Here is a 19,447-nt window from a genome sequence, read left to right as displayed (position 1 = left end):
CGTCTCACTTACTATAATAAGGTTATAATGGTTCGTCATCTCTCTTGCCGTGTAAATATTATCTCGCTACTATTTTAAATCTTTTATTGCATACCTAGTTATTGACAATAGGTTTTAGCTTTCAATAATAGTTATTTTTATTTCATTCACATTTTCAGTAACTACGTAAAAAGTGTTTGTTAGTTGACTTATTCGTAGTAAGAGGTCAGGATTTATCTCTTCTTCTTTCTCTCGTGTTTTATCGCTTAGTATGGCTATCACAATCTTCTTCCTCTTTTCCTCCTTAATTGCTTCGATTAAAAAAGAGGAGAGGTGATTATTAGGCACAGAAAAACAATTTTTTCTCTCACCTTTTTCGTTCTTTTCTTATGCCGACAAATAGATGACCCGTTCAAGTGGTCATAGAAGATCGAAGTCGAGTGAGATAGAGCTTTTTTTCACTGTGATAGTTGATAGGCCAAGGAGTCGGTCTTCTTCCGATAGCAATTGTGTAGTAGAGAAGTAGACTTTTGTGGCCGCTCTTTCCCATTACAATCGGTTCCTAAGAAGTGGAGTTCTTTCTTTTTCTTTTTTATGGCATGATGTCAGTGACGATAATATTAAATGTTAAAATATATCTTATCTATTTCTTCTTCTTTTTCTCCTTTATTTCACTGGTATAGATCGACGGACTCTAATTCTCTAACTTCTGAAGATCTACCTAACCGTAGTTTTCTCTCCCACTAGTTTTCTCTCCTGTAGGAAGAAATAAAAAACACTACCATAGACTTTCTTATCTATTTTTTGTAAACACAAAACTTGAGAAAAGCTGACTCCTCAAGTGGAGTCAGCTTAAAAAAGAAGAGTGAAGATATCACTCTCCCTTCCCAGTATCCCGTAGGACAATCCCGTCCGTTAGTTCGGTGTATCCTACGGTTCACCAATTGCTGGGCATCTTTCCTACCTCTTTCTACCCTCTCAAAACAAGACAAAGTTTTAAGAAAAATTACGGCGATAACCACCAACACTTAGCTATAGAAAAAGTTATTCTGTAGGGGCAAGTATGAACGAAAGTGGAACTGAGACTTTTCACCAGACGAGGGAGCGAAACGCGTGGTCACGTCTCTCCGAATCCGACAAAAGTGCCACTCGGCCTACGTTGAAGTAAACTTTGACCTCATTTTATTTTAATTAAAATACATTATATAACATTTATTGGTCTTCTATTTAACGTCAATTTTTTTTTAAAATTTACTTGTATCTAATTTTATTCTCTGCATAGAGAACAAAAAATATGTGATAAAAGTAATTAATATTTTATAATATTATAATATAATATTACTGACATGTAATATGACAAGAGTCATGAATAAATAGAGTAATTCTTATTCAGGAAATACACTGAGGAGATCATTTGATTTGGCGTGCTTTGGTTGTGGTGTCAAAGCGAACGAAGGAAGAAGAATTAGGGCAAATGGTCCACCTAATAAAAGTTTGGTCCATACTCCATTCAATATAAATGCGGCGTTGGCCCCATCTATTTAATGGTCACTGGAACTACTACTCTCTCTACCCCCACTCCAACTTTCAATTCCATCTCTAGCCCCATAAAAATGGTCTTCTTAACTTTAATTGTATCCCAAAATGTAGATCTCTTTAAATGCACATCATCATTTAGATTTTCTTTAAAAGATCAATTAATTTTAGGTGATGTACATACATAAATACATAACTATATATAATATATATATATATAATGGCTTTTTACATGTATACCCTTTTAAATTTATTTTTTTCTTTTATGTGTATGTTCTTTTTAAATTTCATATTCTCATATACAATTGTAAGTTACGATTTTATTAAAATTTTAATAGATGAAATAATATAAATATTATTACTGGATATTTATTTTTGTATTTTATATTGATAAAATCTTAATATTTAATTAAATCTAAAAGCTAACATGACTATATCTATATAAATAAGAATTTAGAAGGGAGAAAGGTATACTTATATTTATGTCGTTATGCTCAGATATAAAATTACTTTGTGTCTCTAAACAATTTGTACCGATGTACTTATTATTCTAGTAAAACTATTTGAGTCTTTTATCTCAATTAATAGAGCCCATCTAAATAAATATAATAAATTATGAAAATACCTAAATTACCCTTCTTCCTAATTAATTTGTCTAATAAATATAACAGAGTATTTTGGTCGTTTGGTGAACTCTATTAATTGGGTTAGAAATTCTAGAATAGTGCACTTTAATGATAAGTATAAAAAGTGAATTAGTAAATAAATTATATATAGGATAAAATAATTTTATGCATAAATAAATAGATAACATGTATTTTTAACCCAAAAAGAAGAACCTTTATAAAATATGTAGCATGAGATTCATTAATTACTTAAAAAAACTTTGAACACATTGGCCCTAGCTTTGCTAGGGTTTGGCTTGTCTTATTCCCCTCCCGTAGAAAAGTCTTCCCTTTCCATCATTGGTGCGCTCTTCTCCTCTCCTAACCAAAGTGACTAGGGAGAGTGGAGGAGGGCTTCTCTTCCCTCACTCAAGTTGGCTTTTCTTCATCTTCTTTCTTTTAAAAATAAATAAATAAAAATCTTTTCCCATATTTCTTTTCGCATCACTTACCTCCTCCTTTCCATCCTCATCGTCGCCTTCTCCCTCCACTCTCCTCTTTTCTACTCCTCTCTCTCTTTCTACCTTCTCGGTTGATATTTTCTCCAATTATAAACCCTAGCTGCACTCTCTCCCTCTACCTTTCTCATTATCTTTTCTCGAATCTCTCTCCATCTTTACCTTCTCTAATGAATCTAAGATCGACCGCCTCTATGCCATCTTTTGTGGTCCGAAGAATTTATTCTTTGTTATCTTTGAAGTCATCATTGGCTCTGATGTTAGGGTGATCTCCTTTCTCAACGAGAGTGTTTCATTCACTATCACTGTTGATTGCATCATCCCCTTCTCTTACCCCTCCTTCGCCCCATTTGCCCCACTTATGCTATTTTGCTTGACACTAAAATTATTGTAGTAGCCATCTAGGTAGTTATCAACTTTTTGTGTTTTAAGTTTTTTATAGTTTTGAGTTTTGCTTTCCTATGTGTTGTGCAGGTCATAGTCATGGTGCGCTTCAGTGTTGGTTTAAATATGCAGGAGTCGTGATGGAGTCGACAGAAGACCTTGTCTTAGTGTCATGGTGTATTTATGTATACTTTACTATTCAACGTTCTTTGGGCTTAATATATATTTTTTATTTAAGTTATAGAACTTAGTCTAATAAATATAATTTTCTGATTAAAATGGATAAAATTTTGATTTTTCCCTAAAACATAGTTCTAGAATACCAAATACCAGTCAATAACCATGCAACCAATTCATTGACGCATAAATAAATGTATAAAAGGCCTTCTCTTTGATGTTGACTACAAATATAATTGTATCAATCTTTCTCATGGTAGAAAAAAAAAGTAATTAAGCTCATATTAAAGAGGAATGAGTCGATAGATTAAGCTTAATTAATGAAGATTATCTCTTGTTGGCATGATACACGTGGGTGATCTAGAAACATTTGATGGTCTAATTATGTGGACTGGCTTGGTTTTGCATTTGAAAACTACTTAATTTAAGCATTCCAACTTTGATCAAGTAATGGCTTTGACAACTACTTAATCATAAATGGTCACTAATTACAGTTGAATTCTTCAATTTTCAGTGAGCATGGAAACTAAGTTTGAGCTCGGATTATATTCATCTCGAGTCTATTTCAAGTTTTTAAGATAAGCTCAAGCTTAAATTAAGCTTGAATTAAACTAATTATATCTTTTAATCTTCCGACTTAATTTCGAGGATGTTTCATTTGTCACAATCATTGGTACATCAACTTGTCCAGTTGATTGATTGATTGATGAGAAGACTACTTGCTCAGACAAACTTCATTGTTTGGAAATCATAATTGATAGTGTAATCACACATGCAATATTTAGCATTAATTAGACACTCTATCTATGATTAGTTTTTTTTTCTCTTTGAACAGCATATTGTCAGTGAGGTTAACGTTTTTGAAATTGTTAGTCCAACTGTCACTTCATCTCTTCGCAAAATAAAATAAGCTTTAAATTAAAGTCAACATAGAAGTAAAAAAATATATAGATAAAATCAATGTAATGAATTTAAGCGTTCGGAAAGTAAAAGAAAGTTAGATACTAAGATACGGTAACAAATATCTTTTCTAAATATTTAAAAAGAAAATGAAAAAGATCAAAGATGTATCGTTCTTTCTTCTTATTGATCCAGCAGTGTATAAGTTTGATGCCTATTTAGCAAAGGATAAGATCGAGTCTGATAAAAATACTGTATTGTCATTTGAGTCAAGCTTTGCTACTGTAGATGATGCTCTTGGACTGTTATATCACTTTAATTTTGATTAAAATTTTAATAGTGTGTCACAATATGCCGAGTATTTTATTGGAACAAATGGATAAATTAAAAGAAGAAGAAGAAAATAATAATTTGGGCCTTAGAGTTGATAACCAAATGAAAGCCCATAGCTATCTTTGGGCCCCCAAAAGAAGACGCTCATTGGGCTTTCGTGACTCCACTTCCGATGAAAAGTATACTGTATATAGAGAAAATTACAAATAACTCCCTATAATTTTAAGAGAGGGGTGCATAATATAATCAAAATGTAGGTGTTATTTGTAATTTTATTTTATTTTATTTTTCGATTAGTTTTTATTCGACCCTGACCTTTTGAACTGTCCAAATCGATAACTTCATGACAAAAAAGAGGGGTCTATTCGAGAATGTATGGCTAACTTTTTCCCCCACAAAATAAGATGAAAGAAAAATATAATTAGCAGTCATTTCTCTATAAAGAGAGGTGCATCTTTGCAAATAAACCCTCTATTTCATGTGACTAGGAATAATTCCCTCCATGCTTGATGCTTGATAGAGCAGGATGATCTCGATTGTTAGCAAATGGATTAATAATATGTATCTCATAACAAACCCTATATGATTGACAATTTTGGTCTAGTTAAATTATAATTTATGCCAAGAATACTTCTCCTAAGACTTTAAGATTAATTTATATGTTAAAAAAATAAGCTAGAAATTAAAATTTTAGAAACAGATATGTGATTATATTCTATAATTCTCTCAACTCTTCTTTTTTTTATGTAGAAGGGATGCCTAATCCTCCATATAAGAATAGATAGCTAGTTCTTTATATATATATATATATATATATATATATATATAATGAGATTTTGACCGGAAGTATTTTTTATTCTCATTTGAATACAAAACTGTCACATAAATAATGAGATTTTGAGCAGGCATATATGCAAAATAATAACCTTAGAGATTAATTACTGCTTGATTATTAGCTGACTACTTTAGTTTTTTTAAACTATTTTAACTCATTTATATAATAACTAACTATTACAACAACAAAAATTATTATGATATTGATGTGATTTTGATTAGATCGGATCACCTCGAAAGACATTGGACTCAATGGATTGAGTCAAGTTATCTTATTTGTTTATTTGAATTAATTAGAACCTTAGTAGGTTAGAATTTATATAATTAATTAAATTTAGCTCTAAGTAATTTTGGTAAAATATTCACAAAATATTCTATAGATATCTGAATAATATCAAATATTTGGATAAGATCGGCAAACTCCAGATACAACTTTGGTATTCACAACTTCTTTAGATTCGGAATCCATCCGCAGCAAAACAAAGAGTTAATTCGAGAAGATAAGGAAGACTAATTTAGTTGATTTGTTAGGATTTTAATTTAGTTGTTTGTATTGGATTGTCTATTATAAATATGTATAAACCCTAATTGAATCTGATAATTGAAAACGACATTATGTTTTTATCTTCTTCTTTACTTGCTCTAGCTCTCTCACACTTACTTCCTTCCACCGTCTTAGTCTTCAAAATTTAAGAAGATCCAACGTTTAAATATCATCTTTTGAAAGCCACGTCCTTAATTAATTGATCGAATTAAATTAAGCTGATTTATAACAGATATATTTTGAGATATTTAAAGTAAAAATATAAGAGTAAAATAATAAATATTTATATGACAAGAGTGTGAAATTATGAATAATAAGAATAATAATAATAATTATAAAGAGTCATTTAACAGGAATATTGAGATGCTAAACACCGCTTTAAGATGTCTCTTAACAGGAATGCACGTCTAATCCATGTCCAGGACAAAGTTACCTGCAATCGATGCCGCTCGCGTCTTTCGAGGCGCATTACGCCAATTAAACCCTGCAAGCTCAACTAATTGTTGAGTACGAAGGAATTAACAAATTAACCCTCGTCCTTTCCAAAATATGCCTTCCTATTGACTTGTCTCTCTGTTCACAACCGTCACAAACTTCGAGGGAGAGATTGCACGAGCTCTTCTTTCAAACAACTTGCCAGAGTTTCCAAGAAGTTGCCTGCCTAACACTATTATAATAACCCTTCGTTTCATTTTACACCTTACGTGTTATGATTATTTTAGTCGACACCAATGCGGGGCTCAAATTAAGAATAGTCATAATGTAGGGTGTAAATTATCTCTACTAACTTTTTGACTTGGATTACGACATGCTGAGGAGTTTTTTTTTTTTTTTAAAAAATGGAATTCTTAATAAAAGAAGGTCCATAAATAAAATACGCTTAAACGAATGTAGTCTGACGTGGAGGAAGTACTATTCTTTATCTAAAAACTTCCACAGCAATTTGGATAACGCCAAAAAATCCTCCCTTCACCCCCCAAGTTTCTCTCTCTTTCTTTCCTCTTCGGTGGAACATTTCCACGCTTATAAATAATAGGAAATATAGGAGGGAAAAGGAGAATAACTTCCTACTAGCCAGCCATTTGAAAAGGAAAATACAATCTTAAAGCCATGGAGTGATTTTTTTAAAAAAAAACAAAAAAATAGTGAAATCCAACTACCAAAAATGGCCAAAACCAACAACTTCTCTTCTATCCCAAGAGGGGAATAGATTTTAAAAAAGAAAGAAAGAAAGAAAGAACGAAGAGGTAATCTTGATTAATTTAATCCTGGAATCCGATTTTTTCCCAAATGGCATTTCGTACCCGTCTCAAATCCCGGCCCTTTAGGGTCCGGCCGACCCCTTCGTGGACGGAGAACGAGGCGGTCCGGTTCCGGTACAACAACTCGTGCGGCGGGATCACCACCCCGGTCACCTCACCGCTCTCGTCGTCCTCGTCGTCCTCCACCTCCCAGTCGTTGTTAGGCTTGCCGACGTACTCGCCGCGGAGGATCTCAGACCAGTCCGGAATGTTGACCGGGAGGGATGCCGGACCGCTGCCGCGGTCCAACTTGTCGGTTTTCTTCCTCCCGCTTCGGGCCGGGACCGGCTTCCGCGTCTCGGCCGGCCGGGGCTCGACCGGGCAGCCCCAGATGTCGGACTCGTCGAACTCGTCCGAGCCGAACCGGATCGGGCCGGCCGACTCGGGCGCGGGCGTGAAGAGCCTGTGAGGGTTTTTCATCAGCGAGCGAGTCCTTCCTGCCATACTTTCCTTTTTGTCGAATAAGCCCCTCAACTTCTTCGTTATTTTGGTAGTGGAGGTCTGGAATAAAATCTCGGAAAGAAAAGAGGGGGTAGAAGGCAAAATTGAAGAAAGGTTTGTCTCGTAAGAGAAGAGGGGATGGTGGGATTTTATAGGGGATGGATGATGTAGTAGAGGGCTGCTGGGCGGAGGTGGCGATGAAGATAAGGCTCTCTCTCTCTCTCTCGCTCTTTCGATTTTTGTCCTCGCGAATTGTGATTCATTTACGTGAATGCCACTGATCGATGCGCCACGTCACGTAGATTATGTTACATACACCTCGGAACACGTTAGATCCTAGTGGTTCTAGATAACGACAAAATAAACCGACGACGATCAACCAGGGCAAATCGGAAGCATCGTCCCAGACTGCGACACGTGGCACGGAGTATCCTCTCGCCACGTGTCGCGAGGAGGAGGTGGAAGGGCGACGATGTGGGGGGGGGGGGGGGGGGGGCAGAGGCTTTGAGGGGCACGTGAAGAAGTGGGGACCACGTGCGAGGTGGGTGGGTCCCCCCTCGGCCAGCTCACGCGGCTAGGAAGCTCTGGGTGGTGGTACCCCACCGGATAACTTGGCTGTCATCTGACGACTTTATCGCCGGAGTTATTCCCCATCACCCCATCCCTATCCGGGTGTTTATAAGGAACATTGAATGGTCGGACGTGTCACGATGTCAGTGGCCATTGCAACTGCGAGTGCCGGAAAGGGTTGTTGGACTACGGAACAGTGTCCGAATAATCTCGAGTTAATTTGGCTAAAAGAAGGAATTGGGAATAAGTCCAAAAGATAAAGATATTTTACCATCACGATAAAAGACCCATTTTATTCGATCCCTATTATTGGGTGTGAATCACGAGAACATGGGAGCTATTGTTAGGTTAATTTCCTTTTCAATGTCTACGTTATCTTCATGTAGGAGGACTTCGCAAAACAAAGACATTATATTTTATAATTTTATTAATATTAATCTAAATATAATTAGCTTTACTTTATATATGCATATATATATATATATATATATGACAAATAATTTATTGGTCAAGTCTTTGAGAAGCCATATGTTTTTCATGTTTCTTGATAAGTGGCTCACTCAATGGAATAAATTGCTGGTGAGACTTTAATAAGCTACAATTAATACCTGGAAAGAGTGAAGAAAATGAGATGTAATGGCTTCCCAAGTTGCACGTAAGATGATAATTATAAGTGCTTTAAATCAGAAGATAGATGAGCTGCCTAACCAATAAAGGAGCCTTGTCAGTAGTAGCGTTTGGTTTGCTTAGATACAAGCTAAGTCTTTATCAACTTGTCAATAGTATGTATATATTCTACGTGCCCTTGAAATGCAAATGAGTTATTTATACCAAAATGCAATGGGAATTAATATGCCAAATTAAGTTTGTTGAAGATCAATTCATTTAATAATATATCTAATAAATTGCTAATTCTCTTTCCACGTCAGAATTCCATAGATTTACTAAAATAGTAAGTTATTAAATTTTTTTTTTATATTTTAACACTCATCATCGTTTAAGAAATTGGACGGCTAATTCAAATATGGATTATATTAACTCACCAATTATTTTAAAAACTTAAGTTATTAGATAATAATATTTTTTATATCTTATACTCTAATAATATATTGTTCATAGTCTGTTAGCGGATAACTTAATTTTTTGGGTCAATTGGTTATGTTATATGATATCAAACTAAAATTTTAACTTTTAGGTTAACCGGTTATCTAATAACAACTTTTACTTTCTAATTATACTAGTTGCTGGTTCTTATCCATTAACAATGGTCATGCCAAGTACTCTTTATTTCTAAATTCACCAACTTCAAGTAGATGATTGACTTCTGTATAGAAAACTTGCATGCGCACAAGCTCGCAAGTTTTGACCTTAAGAGGCATGTAGATTAATTAGGATCCTCTGAATCTCTCCTTCTTAATTAATCTCTTAATGATGATACTTATTTGTTAAACAACTCAGTTTTGTACAAGTATTTATCATGAAATCACAAGTCCTTCTAAGGGTCAATGGGCTTGTGGTGAATTAGAAGGGGAAAAAAAAAGAAAAACTAGTTAAATGATTACAAATGTCTTTACCTCTGTTTATTTTGCTCTGACTTCAACCTAATCTCTATATAGTTATACTTCAAACTTAAGCATTTAATCTCCTCCTAGTTAATTCAAAGTTGCAACTGATTCAATTTTTTTCAAAAGAAAAACCTAAACCTAACCATAAACATGCTAGAATCAATGCTCTTAAATATTTTTATGTGGATAATTTAAGTATTTTTACATCTCTATTAACAGTTGAAACTTTTGCAAATCATTATCTCAGACAAAATCTCCTTTGTTTGTTGCTGTACAACAAACTTAAATGGGTTAAATATATTTTACCCCCTTATACTTATACGTAAAATTATTTTACTCTCGATATTTTAAAAAGTCTCAAATCTATCTATATAATTACGACTAAAATAAAATCATAAGTTTTTTCATTAAAACAACCAAAATACCTATGTCGCATTTATTAGATAAAATAGATGAGTTTTTTTTATTTGATTTATGATTAATCCATATTTATCTTGTTCTTAGATGTAATATAACTATTGAATATTATAAAAAATTGAGCTTTAACCATATAGTTGGCATAATCTAGAAAGCAAGAGAATAAAACATGTAAGTATTCAAAGAGATGCTTATATAAGAAGAGAATTACATTTTTATCCATAAAAAAAAATTAAAAATAGAGATAATTCAGCCCCACATTTATTTTTAAAATTCACGACTTCTACATTGGATAAAAAACCTAGCAACCTCATTTTAATCATAAGTATAAAGACTGGTTTGAGACTTTTTAAAGTATACGGAGTAAAGTAATCTTAGGCATAAGTACAGAGAGTAAAATATATTTAACCTAATTTAAATAAAGAAAGCATATTACCAACTTCAACCTTGGGAATATCTCCTATTATCTTATGATAACTCCAGGATTAGTTTACACTTCACAACTCCACAGATTATTGGACCTCTCTCCAAGCTTATCCCTTTCTTTTGAGTTTTGACCCTTCACTTCTTAATCTATGAGATCAATAGCTGTCATGCTCGCAAAACAAAGAAGGAAGCCAAATTAAATTAATTAACAAGTCTTAAGAACTAGTTTACTCTAAAGCAAGATTCACTTTCTTGATAAGAGCTGTGCTCAATTATCCATGCATGCTCTTCTTTTTACGTGTAGTCTTTTTTTTTATCCTTCTTCTTCTTGTGTTTGTTCTTTGCCACCTTCCATGATCCTTCTTCCACTTAGTTTTTTATACACTAATCCTCCTCCTTCATATCTTGATCACGTTCAATGTAAAGATTATTAGAGTCTAAGAGATTATTATGCTAGAGGGTGGCAATGGTTGCCTTTTGACCATTTATATAATGCTTATGGATAGAAAAAAATTGACATCTAAAAGGTTAACCTCTGAACAAGTTGACCAATGGAGATATTGATAACTCTAATCGATCAAAGTCTATTTATCATCTCAATGTCAGCTATCATTCATGATTTTGGTTAAGATTCTTTCATGTGATGTCATGATCAGTTTAAACTACCAATTAGATTGAGTTTAAACCACAATTATTCGAACTAGGTCTTACCAGGTGATTGAATCGGTAAACTAATATAAAATTAAGAAAAAAAATATTAAAAGTTGGCCATATCATTCATGATTTTGGTTAAGATTCTATGAGCTAAAAGTTTATCTCTTTTATGTGATGCCATGATCAGTTTAAACTACCAATTAGATTGAGTTTAAACCACAATTATTCGAACTAGGTCTTACCAGGTGGTTGAATCGGTAAACTGATATAAAATTAAGAAAAAAATATTAAAAATTGGCCATATCATTCATGATTTTGGTTAAGATTCTTTGAGCTAAAAGTTTATATTTTTCATGTGATGCCATGATAGTTTAAGCTACCAATTAGATTGAGTTTAAACCACAGTTATTCAGACTAGGTCTTACCAGGTGGTTGAATCAATAAACTGATATAAAATTAGGAAATAAATATTTTAAAATTTGGCTAATTCGACAGTTGAACTACGAACATTGCATTCTGGATATATCTTTCATTCATTTTGTCCAAAATTATTTAATTATCTTTAATATTCAAGTATTCTATTTTTCATGCTAAGAATATTTTATTCCTAAAAGTTAAATTAAATTATATCTTAAATAAAATAAAAGTGTAATCAAAATATGGTTTTATATAAGTTAAATGATTTTATGTTCTTTTAATGTAAAGATTAATTGACAAAATAATAGGAGAAATAACTTTATATTTCTTTTATAGATACTAGAATTATTAGTGCTACAAATATATTAACTAAGTGTTTAAAATATTCTCAAATAAATCAGCGGTGCGACCGGGTGACTCGGTGATTAAACTAATAACCTAATGATCTTACCTCTAACTGGCTCAGTATCCGAGTTAGTTCTAATAACTATAGTATAAACAACAAGAATGGGCAAGTTTAATCCCAAAGCCCATAGTTAAGAGGCAGAGTCCTACAAAGTTTAAGCCCACTTTGACATAGGGGCTTTTTTCCCTTTTTTTAATTATAAATTACATTTTTATAACTTAACTCAGTAGTTTTTTTTTATAATTCTCATTTAATATTATATGTTAAATTAGATAATATCAGCAAAGAAATAATTCGTTGTAATGTACGGAATAATTTGTAAATACCTAAATTATTTTTGCCTTCTTCGAAAAAAGGCAGAGAGGATGGGAGTGAGGTTGAGGGCGGGAGTATTTTAATAATTTAATCGATATTAGTTAATCAAAATACTATTAGTGTATTAAATTAGAATTAAAATTATAAAAATAAAAGGGGGGTTAAGTTACAAATATTGTTAGAAACGGACTGTAAATTATAAAATAGATAAAAGTAACGGTGGTTTATAAAATTCTCCTTTTTAAAACCATTATGGCCCATAAGGATTTTATTAGAAATTTTATGTTAGTGTTTAATGACAATGACGATTGGAATTGGAAAAAGAAATTAATTTCTTTAATTTTTAGTAGTTAATAAATTCAAGTTACAACCATTAGTTAGATATTAGTCGACTAACAAAAAAATTTTAAATGGCATACTTATAGAAATATATAATATAAATTGGTGCCACTCCCAAAGACATAGGGACAATCTATACTGAGTAAGTATTAATGCAATTTAATTTTAGTACTCTTGTATTCGATTTGGGACACAATTAATTACGGCCTTCAAATATGAGCATGCAATGCTTTTGACACATTGACTAATGCTGTCGGGTTGGGCTGACCTAAATGGGATTAACCTACAATGAATTTTCTTTAGTATGGGAGAAATCTCTTATTTATAGGTTGGATAAGTATAACATATAAGAGTAATTTTATAATTTTTTTTAATATAGTTAGTTTAATCTAAATATTTTAGTTAATTTAGTTAATAAATCTAACAGTTTGTATGTATTAAATTATAGGATTTAATTTGTAAATAGTAAAATAAAGGCTATGCGATTGTCTCTGGACAAAGTGAGAGAGGGTAGAAAAACAAATAAAGGTCTGTGAAGGGTATAAATGCAAAACTGTCCTTATATATAAAAGGACAAGCAACCCTAACCCCATTCTCTTCTTAACGCCTAACCAAAACCCTAATTTTTCCTCTCCTCCTCCGCCGCCGCCGCCGCCGCTACTGCAATGCCTCCCAAGTTCGACCCCTCCCAGGTCGTCGATGTCTATGTTCGGGTCACCGGCGGTGAGGTCGGCGCGGCGAGTTCCCTCGCTCCTAAGATCGGCCCCCTCGGTCTCTCCCCAAAGAAGATCGGAGAAGATATCGCCAAGGAGACAGCCAAGGACTGGAAGGGCCTCCGCGTCACTGTTAAGCTTACGGTCCAGAACCGTCAGGCTAAGGTCAGCGTCGTCCCCTCCGCCGCCGCCCTCGTCATCAAATCCCTCAAGGAGCCCGAGCGCGACCGCAAGAAGACGAAGAACATCAAGCACAATGGCAACATCTCGCTCGACGACGTAATCGAGATCGCGCGGGTGATGAAGCCCAGATCCATGGCGAAGGATCTCGCCGGGACCGTGAAGGAGATCCTTGGCACGTGCGTCTCCGTTGGTTGCACCGTGGACGGGAAGGATCCCAAGGACTTACAAACCGAGGTCAGCAATGGCGAGGTCGAGGTCCCCTCAGAGTAAGGGCGATGGCATTTCTCCGAAGTTTGCAACTTTATCATCATTTATGGCTCGTTTTGGGTTTTAAGATGAGGTCTAGTGTTCGTTGAGATTTCTCACAATTTTCATATCGTTTTGGAGCGATGCGAATTATATTGATTTAGTTTTGGACCTTCAATGATTTAATATTTAGAATGCTTTATGGATTTATGATCAAAATTGTTACTTGATGTGATTAATTATTGCATCTTGATGTGATTATAGACCGAATTTCTTTTATTTGCTCCAGCATTTTATCATGAATAACAATAATCTTTCTCAAAGATGCATTGAAGTAATTTGATGATGATATTTTTCCTTTAGCAATGTCATCAATTATTATTATTATTTTCTGTTAATTAGTATGTTCTTGTTAAGATTTAACCCTATAGTTTAAGAATTCATTTTATTATGTTTATTTCTCCTATTTTATCCGTGAGCTTCAATAAGAATGTTTTAATATTTGGGAAAAAAAAGAAGTTAGGTGGCAAATGGATTTCATCTTAAATCCGACCTCAAATTATCGAATTTAATTACAAACATTAAAAGTCTAATATCCATCCATTGAAATTTATTAAAAATACAATCTATTGATGGTTCCAAAGGTGTGTAGCTTTTGCATATGGCAGGAGAAATCTTAGTGGAAATCACTTTATATAATAAATCTGCAAACAAGAAAGAGAGAATGGCATACTGAAAAAAAGAAGAAGAAATTGTAGAATTGGAATGGCATAAATATACAAAGGATTTGGCTGTAAACCTACACTTACTGAGGCATTCAAACTTAAATTTTGGAGAAGCCTTACCCAACAAAGGAAAAAAAGAGAGGAAATTATACAACACTATGATCTGAATCTGTCATATATACATAGCTACTGGTTACACGGCAGGATGATAGCCTGGGGTTATGGTCATATCTAGCCTCTGCAAGCTTCTCCTTGAACTCCATTGATGACAGCATTCCAGGCCAAGTCTAAGAGCAGTTCCCAAGCCCAGCACAATAAGAACACCTACACCAAGATAACAAAAGAAAAGAAAAGAAACAATAAAAATTCAGCCAAGGAGAAAAGAGTTCAGGAAAAATGGTAGACAAAATCTGGAACATCAAATAGATAAATGAGAATCCACTGCAATGTTTTGGAGAGCTTGGGCTCTAAGTACAACTTATAAAATGTGCATGCATGAATAAGTAGTACGTGTTATTGTCGATTGGGTATAGAGGCGATACCGATTATGATGTTCACAGGCAGTGCAGAAACACCAAGAGAAACGGAAATTAGCACGTCCAGCAAGAGTCCGCCAATTAGAATTGCAAATGCAACCCAGAGTGGGTTACAACATCTCTGTCGACACGAAGAAAAAGAGAAAATCACATAAGCAGCAGAGGGATTTACTTACTAGAAACAATACTGCCAGTATAGTGCTATTGCCTATTGGCTTTAAGATTAGAATTGGTTCTTGCGACGGGGGATTATAGTAATAGATATAATTTGTTCTTTGTTGCTCAGGCGCAGTAACATAGATACCCTTTCAAGTCCTCGTCCCCCATTGTAGGCTGAATGGACCCTCGATACCCAATAATTTGTCTGTTTCATGAAAACAATGGCAAACACAGAGCATAAAATTTCACTACTAAACAGAAGGATTGAGCTACATTCCAGGGCATATCCAATCCAGCGAACTAGTTATATTTATTGGATATTAAAGGAAGATAAGATTGGGAAAGTATATGATGTGTAAGGGCATCTTTCTTGAACACACACACTAGATTACATGTCGAGTGACCGTATGAAGAGCGAATCATACAACAAGCATGATGATGTTCCAGAAGTACTGTGTATATTAAATTTACAATACATAATCTAGTGAAATACTTACACTTGGTTGGGACTCTGGAGCCGGGATATTTGCAGCCACCTGCCTGTATAGTTAATGTTTCAAATTCGGACATGAATGATATATCTAAATTAGATACTGCAGTAGTAGGAGACTTACTGGCATATCTCGCACTTATTTGAACCTCTAGTGCGGAACCAAATATCTATGCAGGAGCGGTGTGCCTTCGCAAGATCACCTCGACATCTGCATCCAAGATCAACTAAAGGTTCTTCTGACTCCTCTTGGCAGACTCTGGCCAAGTTTCAAGAGAAAAGAAGCATAACCAAGTTAGTTTCCAGAAAACTAAAATTGACATTATACTGTTGTGTTGATGCTTGATCAAACAGCTAATGATAACACTTCTCCGACTGTTGTGTTGCAAAGAGATTTGGTTCATCTTTTAGGAGGCCAAATAATTGAATAAGGAAATGAAAACATAAAATGCCAGAGTATATACTACATACTTCTACAATTATGTTTCTGATAATAGGTATTTTGGAGAATTAATAATCACCAGAAGCAATTATTAGCATACAGAATGATATTGATATCTTAAGATCTGATGATATATCTTCGAAAACTCTTATACTGAACATCAACAAATTTAGACGAAAAGAAATTCCAAAAACCTGATTGCACTTCTATTACAATATAAGGTTTTCCTTATGCTAGTTATTCTAGGTTAATACTCTCGACTTGGTTTCAGAAAATACTACTGAATAATAACATGCATTTCAGAATTCATTCAGGGTAATCTGCGCAGCTACGTAGAAGTTCCGAAGGACACCATCACTTAGAATTATATTTCAACCTAAAAGTTACACAACTAAAAATTCTTGAAACCTTGAGTAATAGGCATGAAAACATACAATATTGCTGCTAATAATATACCCAGTCAAGTAACTGAATTTAAAAGAACAATATGAGACAGAACTTACTGCTTGTAACTTCTACATGAAACGGAGGCCTCACCTCTCAGTGGATTAGTATCTGAAAACTCTCTTGTCAATTGTGTGTAATCAGAAAGCACCACTCAGCATGCATATTAGTCATTGTCTCATTGATTTCTAATAGGTAAAGTTGATGCTCTGCCTCTGTTTGAGTTCTTAGTGGTTGAACAATTATGTTACAATAGTTCAGACGCTTAATTCACTAACAATTTAAACTTTGACAAAAGATAACGCATCTTCTAATGGATACGAATATAAAAGCTTGTAGCATATGGGAATTCTAGAGTCCAGACGGCGTTCATGCTCTTCATGAACAAGGGTTTAATACATTAAGAAATGAATCAAATTAGTGGTTTGATGGATTTCTTAGATTGATCATCTCAGAACTGTTCTCTTGCGCGCTTCATGACATTCGAGGTTTTAATGTAACAGAAATGGGAAAATACCAGGAAGAATTCCTAGATGAAGAGTTGTTCTCTAAGAACATCAATGGACAAGCTATCTCATCTAAAGACTACCTCCTTAATCACCAGTGGTGCAATACTATACTCCCTAACAAGCATATCCAATCAGAAAAAAATGTATAATATATGAAGATCATGCTTTGAGCCATAAAACTACATCTCACCTGCATTGCTCATGGTTACTCTCAGTCCTAGGCAAGAAACCCTTCTTTGAAACCCCAGAGTCACCAACCTTCTCTCCCCCCTCGACCACCGCGCTCCTCAAGATGCCGGATTTGGGGTTGGGGACTTCCTCCGGCTGCGCAATCACGATGGTTATCGTCGGCGGCGGCGTCACCATCCCATCGGGACGCGTTCTCGTTGAACCAAGACCAGCCCCACCTCCCTTCTCCCCCAATTGGAGAGGGTCGAAGACAATCCTCGAACTACAGTTCGACCCAACATCTGAATTGGGCTCAAATCCCTCCTCTCTTGCATTCCCTTCAACCCCTCCGTGCTCACCATTCGGCATCAAATCGACTGCCAAGCTATTCCTCCTCCCCGCGCTTTCCTTATTCCTCTCTTCCAAACCACCTTCTTGAACCAATAAAAGAGATCCGGAATGCTACAAAATCGGATTCTAGAAACAAAACCCAGATACCAAATCGGCGCCACGAGCTAGAAATCTACGTCAAACTGTGCCAAGATCAAAACTTTGAGAGGAAAGCATTAGGAACGCATCAAAACGAGAGAACCCTTTACCCGGAAACCTCAAGCAGCAGCTCCCAAGACCTCTGTGACGAGAAAGCCGGCTTTGACTTCCCTCCGAGACACGGTTTTCGGCTTCACCGCTTGGGAGAAAGAGAGCTCCAAATTGAAGCGGTGCGGAAATGGCGGACGCGTGAATAGCGAGGCGGAGCACATCGGATTCTCTATCATTTATATGTAAAAATTGTTCCTTTTTTTTTTTCTTTAAAGAGTTAAAAAAGTTATAAACGGTAAGGAATATAACGAGGATGTCTGCCTATTCACACTGCGGCACATCATTTGAGGAAACCAAAATTATATAATAGAAAATAATATTTAATTAATACTCTCATAGGTGCTAAAGTTGGTATCTAATAAATTTATTACTAGAATACAATATGTGCATGACTATAACCCATTGTAATTTGCCCTAATTGTATTGTGTAACTTATGTACCAAGGACTGCAGCTCATAATTTATCAAAAAACTTGAAAACAAAGACTACAATGTATACTAATATATATACATATAATCTAAGTTTGTATATCGGTTTTCTTCGATACGTAGATTAAACAATAAGATCATTTGGTCTTAAAATAATAATAATAATAGTAATAATAACAGTATGTAGTAGTAGTTGAATGCTGTGATAGAACTTGTGCTTCAAGTCACAATCATCCTTATTGCTTACTGAGGTAGAGCTCAATTAATGGATGATGGGTTGGTGACCCCAATCCATTGTGTTACCAGTAAGCTTTGACCTAGGTGATTCCCCCCTTAATCTCCTCTCAACTGTGCAGGATTAATTATGATGCATATATGTAAAGAGTTGGAAACATCTTTAACAGAGCAGCTAAGTTGTTGCTATCAGTACTGATGTTCTTCTCTTCTCCTATTTTAATATTCTCTTGGTTGTGTGCCATTCTTTCTCTCTTGCCAAAGAATAAGATAATATAAATCTAAGACTAATTAAATTACCCTATGTGTAGTGATGGAAGGCAACAACCAGTCAGATTACCAGGGGTGGTGGAACTCTAAAAGGTCTACTAGCACTAAGATGAGTCAGGAGCAAATATTTTGTGACACCTACCAATCTTAGATAGAGACATACATTTATAATGCTAGCCAACCAACCTCAAAGGCTTTCTTTGAAGTAGAAGAAGCACTCTCTAGACTCTTAAGTCTTTGTATTTATTTATTTATTTTTTAAAATAATTTGTGAGTCTATTAACTATTTTATAGGTCGGACAAATGATCAATCATCCTTACCGGGTAATCAATCTATCTATCAAGATTGCAATGATTGAATTCGAAGTATCTCATTAAGATACCTAATTTTGGATTGAAATTCGATGTAGCTATACATATAATCAATCTGTCAATCGATCTGAAGTATTCGATTACTCTAATCAAGCTTGTGTTGTCATCTAAGCTCTTCGGGGGGGTTCAATTTTAGGTATGAACAAAGTTGTTAGATACGCGTAATTAAAATGCGGCAAATGAAGCACTTGAGATGTTTTGCATCAATAAGTGGGTGTTAGTAGGGTAAAGAATATGTTATAGTGGATGTTAATTAGGTTCTAATCA

The 19,447-nt window shown here is 34.7% G+C and overlaps 3 protein-coding genes across 6 annotated transcripts; 1 reads left to right on the top strand and 2 right to left on the bottom strand.

Annotated features, from left to right (window-relative positions):
• Nucleotides 1-6,744: 6,744 nt before the first annotated feature.
• LOC140767275 (protein S40-4-like) lies at nt 6,745-7,710 on the bottom strand. The gene has a single exon (XM_073107126.1). It carries the CDS (start codon nt 7,553-7,555, stop codon nt 7,073-7,075), a length of 483 nt encoding a protein of 160 aa, XP_072963227.1. The 5' UTR covers nt 7,556-7,710; the 3' UTR covers nt 6,745-7,072.
• A 5,541-nt stretch (nt 7,711-13,251) lies between these two features.
• On the top strand, nt 13,252-14,152 carry LOC140767108 (large ribosomal subunit protein uL11-like). Its single transcript, XM_073106894.1, has one exon. It carries the CDS (start codon nt 13,327-13,329, stop codon nt 13,825-13,827), a length of 501 nt encoding a protein of 166 aa, XP_072962995.1. The 5' UTR covers nt 13,252-13,326; the 3' UTR covers nt 13,828-14,152.
• Nucleotides 14,153-14,533: 381 nt separating this feature from the next.
• Nucleotides 14,534-18,061, bottom strand: LOC140767733 (uncharacterized). Of its 4 annotated transcripts, none has more exons than XM_073107747.1 (7): nt 17,876-18,061; nt 17,299-17,809; nt 15,838-15,972; nt 15,721-15,763; nt 15,369-15,428; nt 15,071-15,185; nt 14,534-14,852 (listed from the first exon to the last, which is right to left on the bottom strand). In XM_073107747.1, the coding sequence occupies exons 2-7, from the start codon at nt 17,643-17,645 to the stop codon at nt 14,722-14,724; spliced, it is 831 nt and encodes a 276-aa protein (XP_072963848.1). In that variant the 5' UTR covers nt 17,646-17,809; nt 17,876-18,061; the 3' UTR covers nt 14,534-14,721. The 4 variants fall into 4 exon arrangements, with proteins under 4 accessions (XP_072963848.1, XP_072963850.1, XP_072963847.1 ...); XM_073107749.1 differs by having other exon boundaries at nt 17,299-17,799; XM_073107746.1 differs by having other exon boundaries at nt 17,299-18,061.
• Between the last annotated feature and the right edge of the window lie 1,386 nt (nt 18,062-19,447).

Source organism: Typha angustifolia, chromosome 9 (genome assembly GCF_048772165.1).
Source record: "Typha angustifolia cultivar Huaian chromosome 9, ASM4877216v1, whole genome shotgun sequence".
In the NCBI taxonomy this organism is placed as follows: domain Eukaryota; kingdom Viridiplantae; phylum Streptophyta; class Magnoliopsida; order Poales; family Typhaceae; genus Typha; species Typha angustifolia.
Note: the sequence above shows the minus strand (reverse complement) of the source record. Positions and strands in the feature narration are given on the sequence as shown.

Coding starts and splice junctions, on each gene's coding strand:
- LOC140767275 (XM_073107126.1), bottom strand. CDS start 7,555: ATGGCAGGAAGGACTCGCTCGCTGATGAAAAACCCTCACAGGCTCTTC.
- LOC140767108 (XM_073106894.1), top strand. CDS start 13,327: ATGCCTCCCAAGTTCGACCCCTCCCAGGTCGTCGATGTCTATGTTCGG.
- LOC140767733 (XM_073107746.1), bottom strand. CDS start 17,645: ATGCCGAATGGTGAGCACGGAGGGGTTGAAGGGAATGCAAGAGAGGAG. Junction 15,186..15,368: donor GGGGACGAGGACTTGAAAGG/GTATCTATGTTA, acceptor TCGTGTCGACAG/AGATGTTGTAACCCACTCTG. Junction 14,853..15,070: donor GCCTGTGAACATCATAATCG/GTATCGCCTCTA, acceptor ATCTTGGTGTAG/GTGTTCTTATTGTGCTGGGC.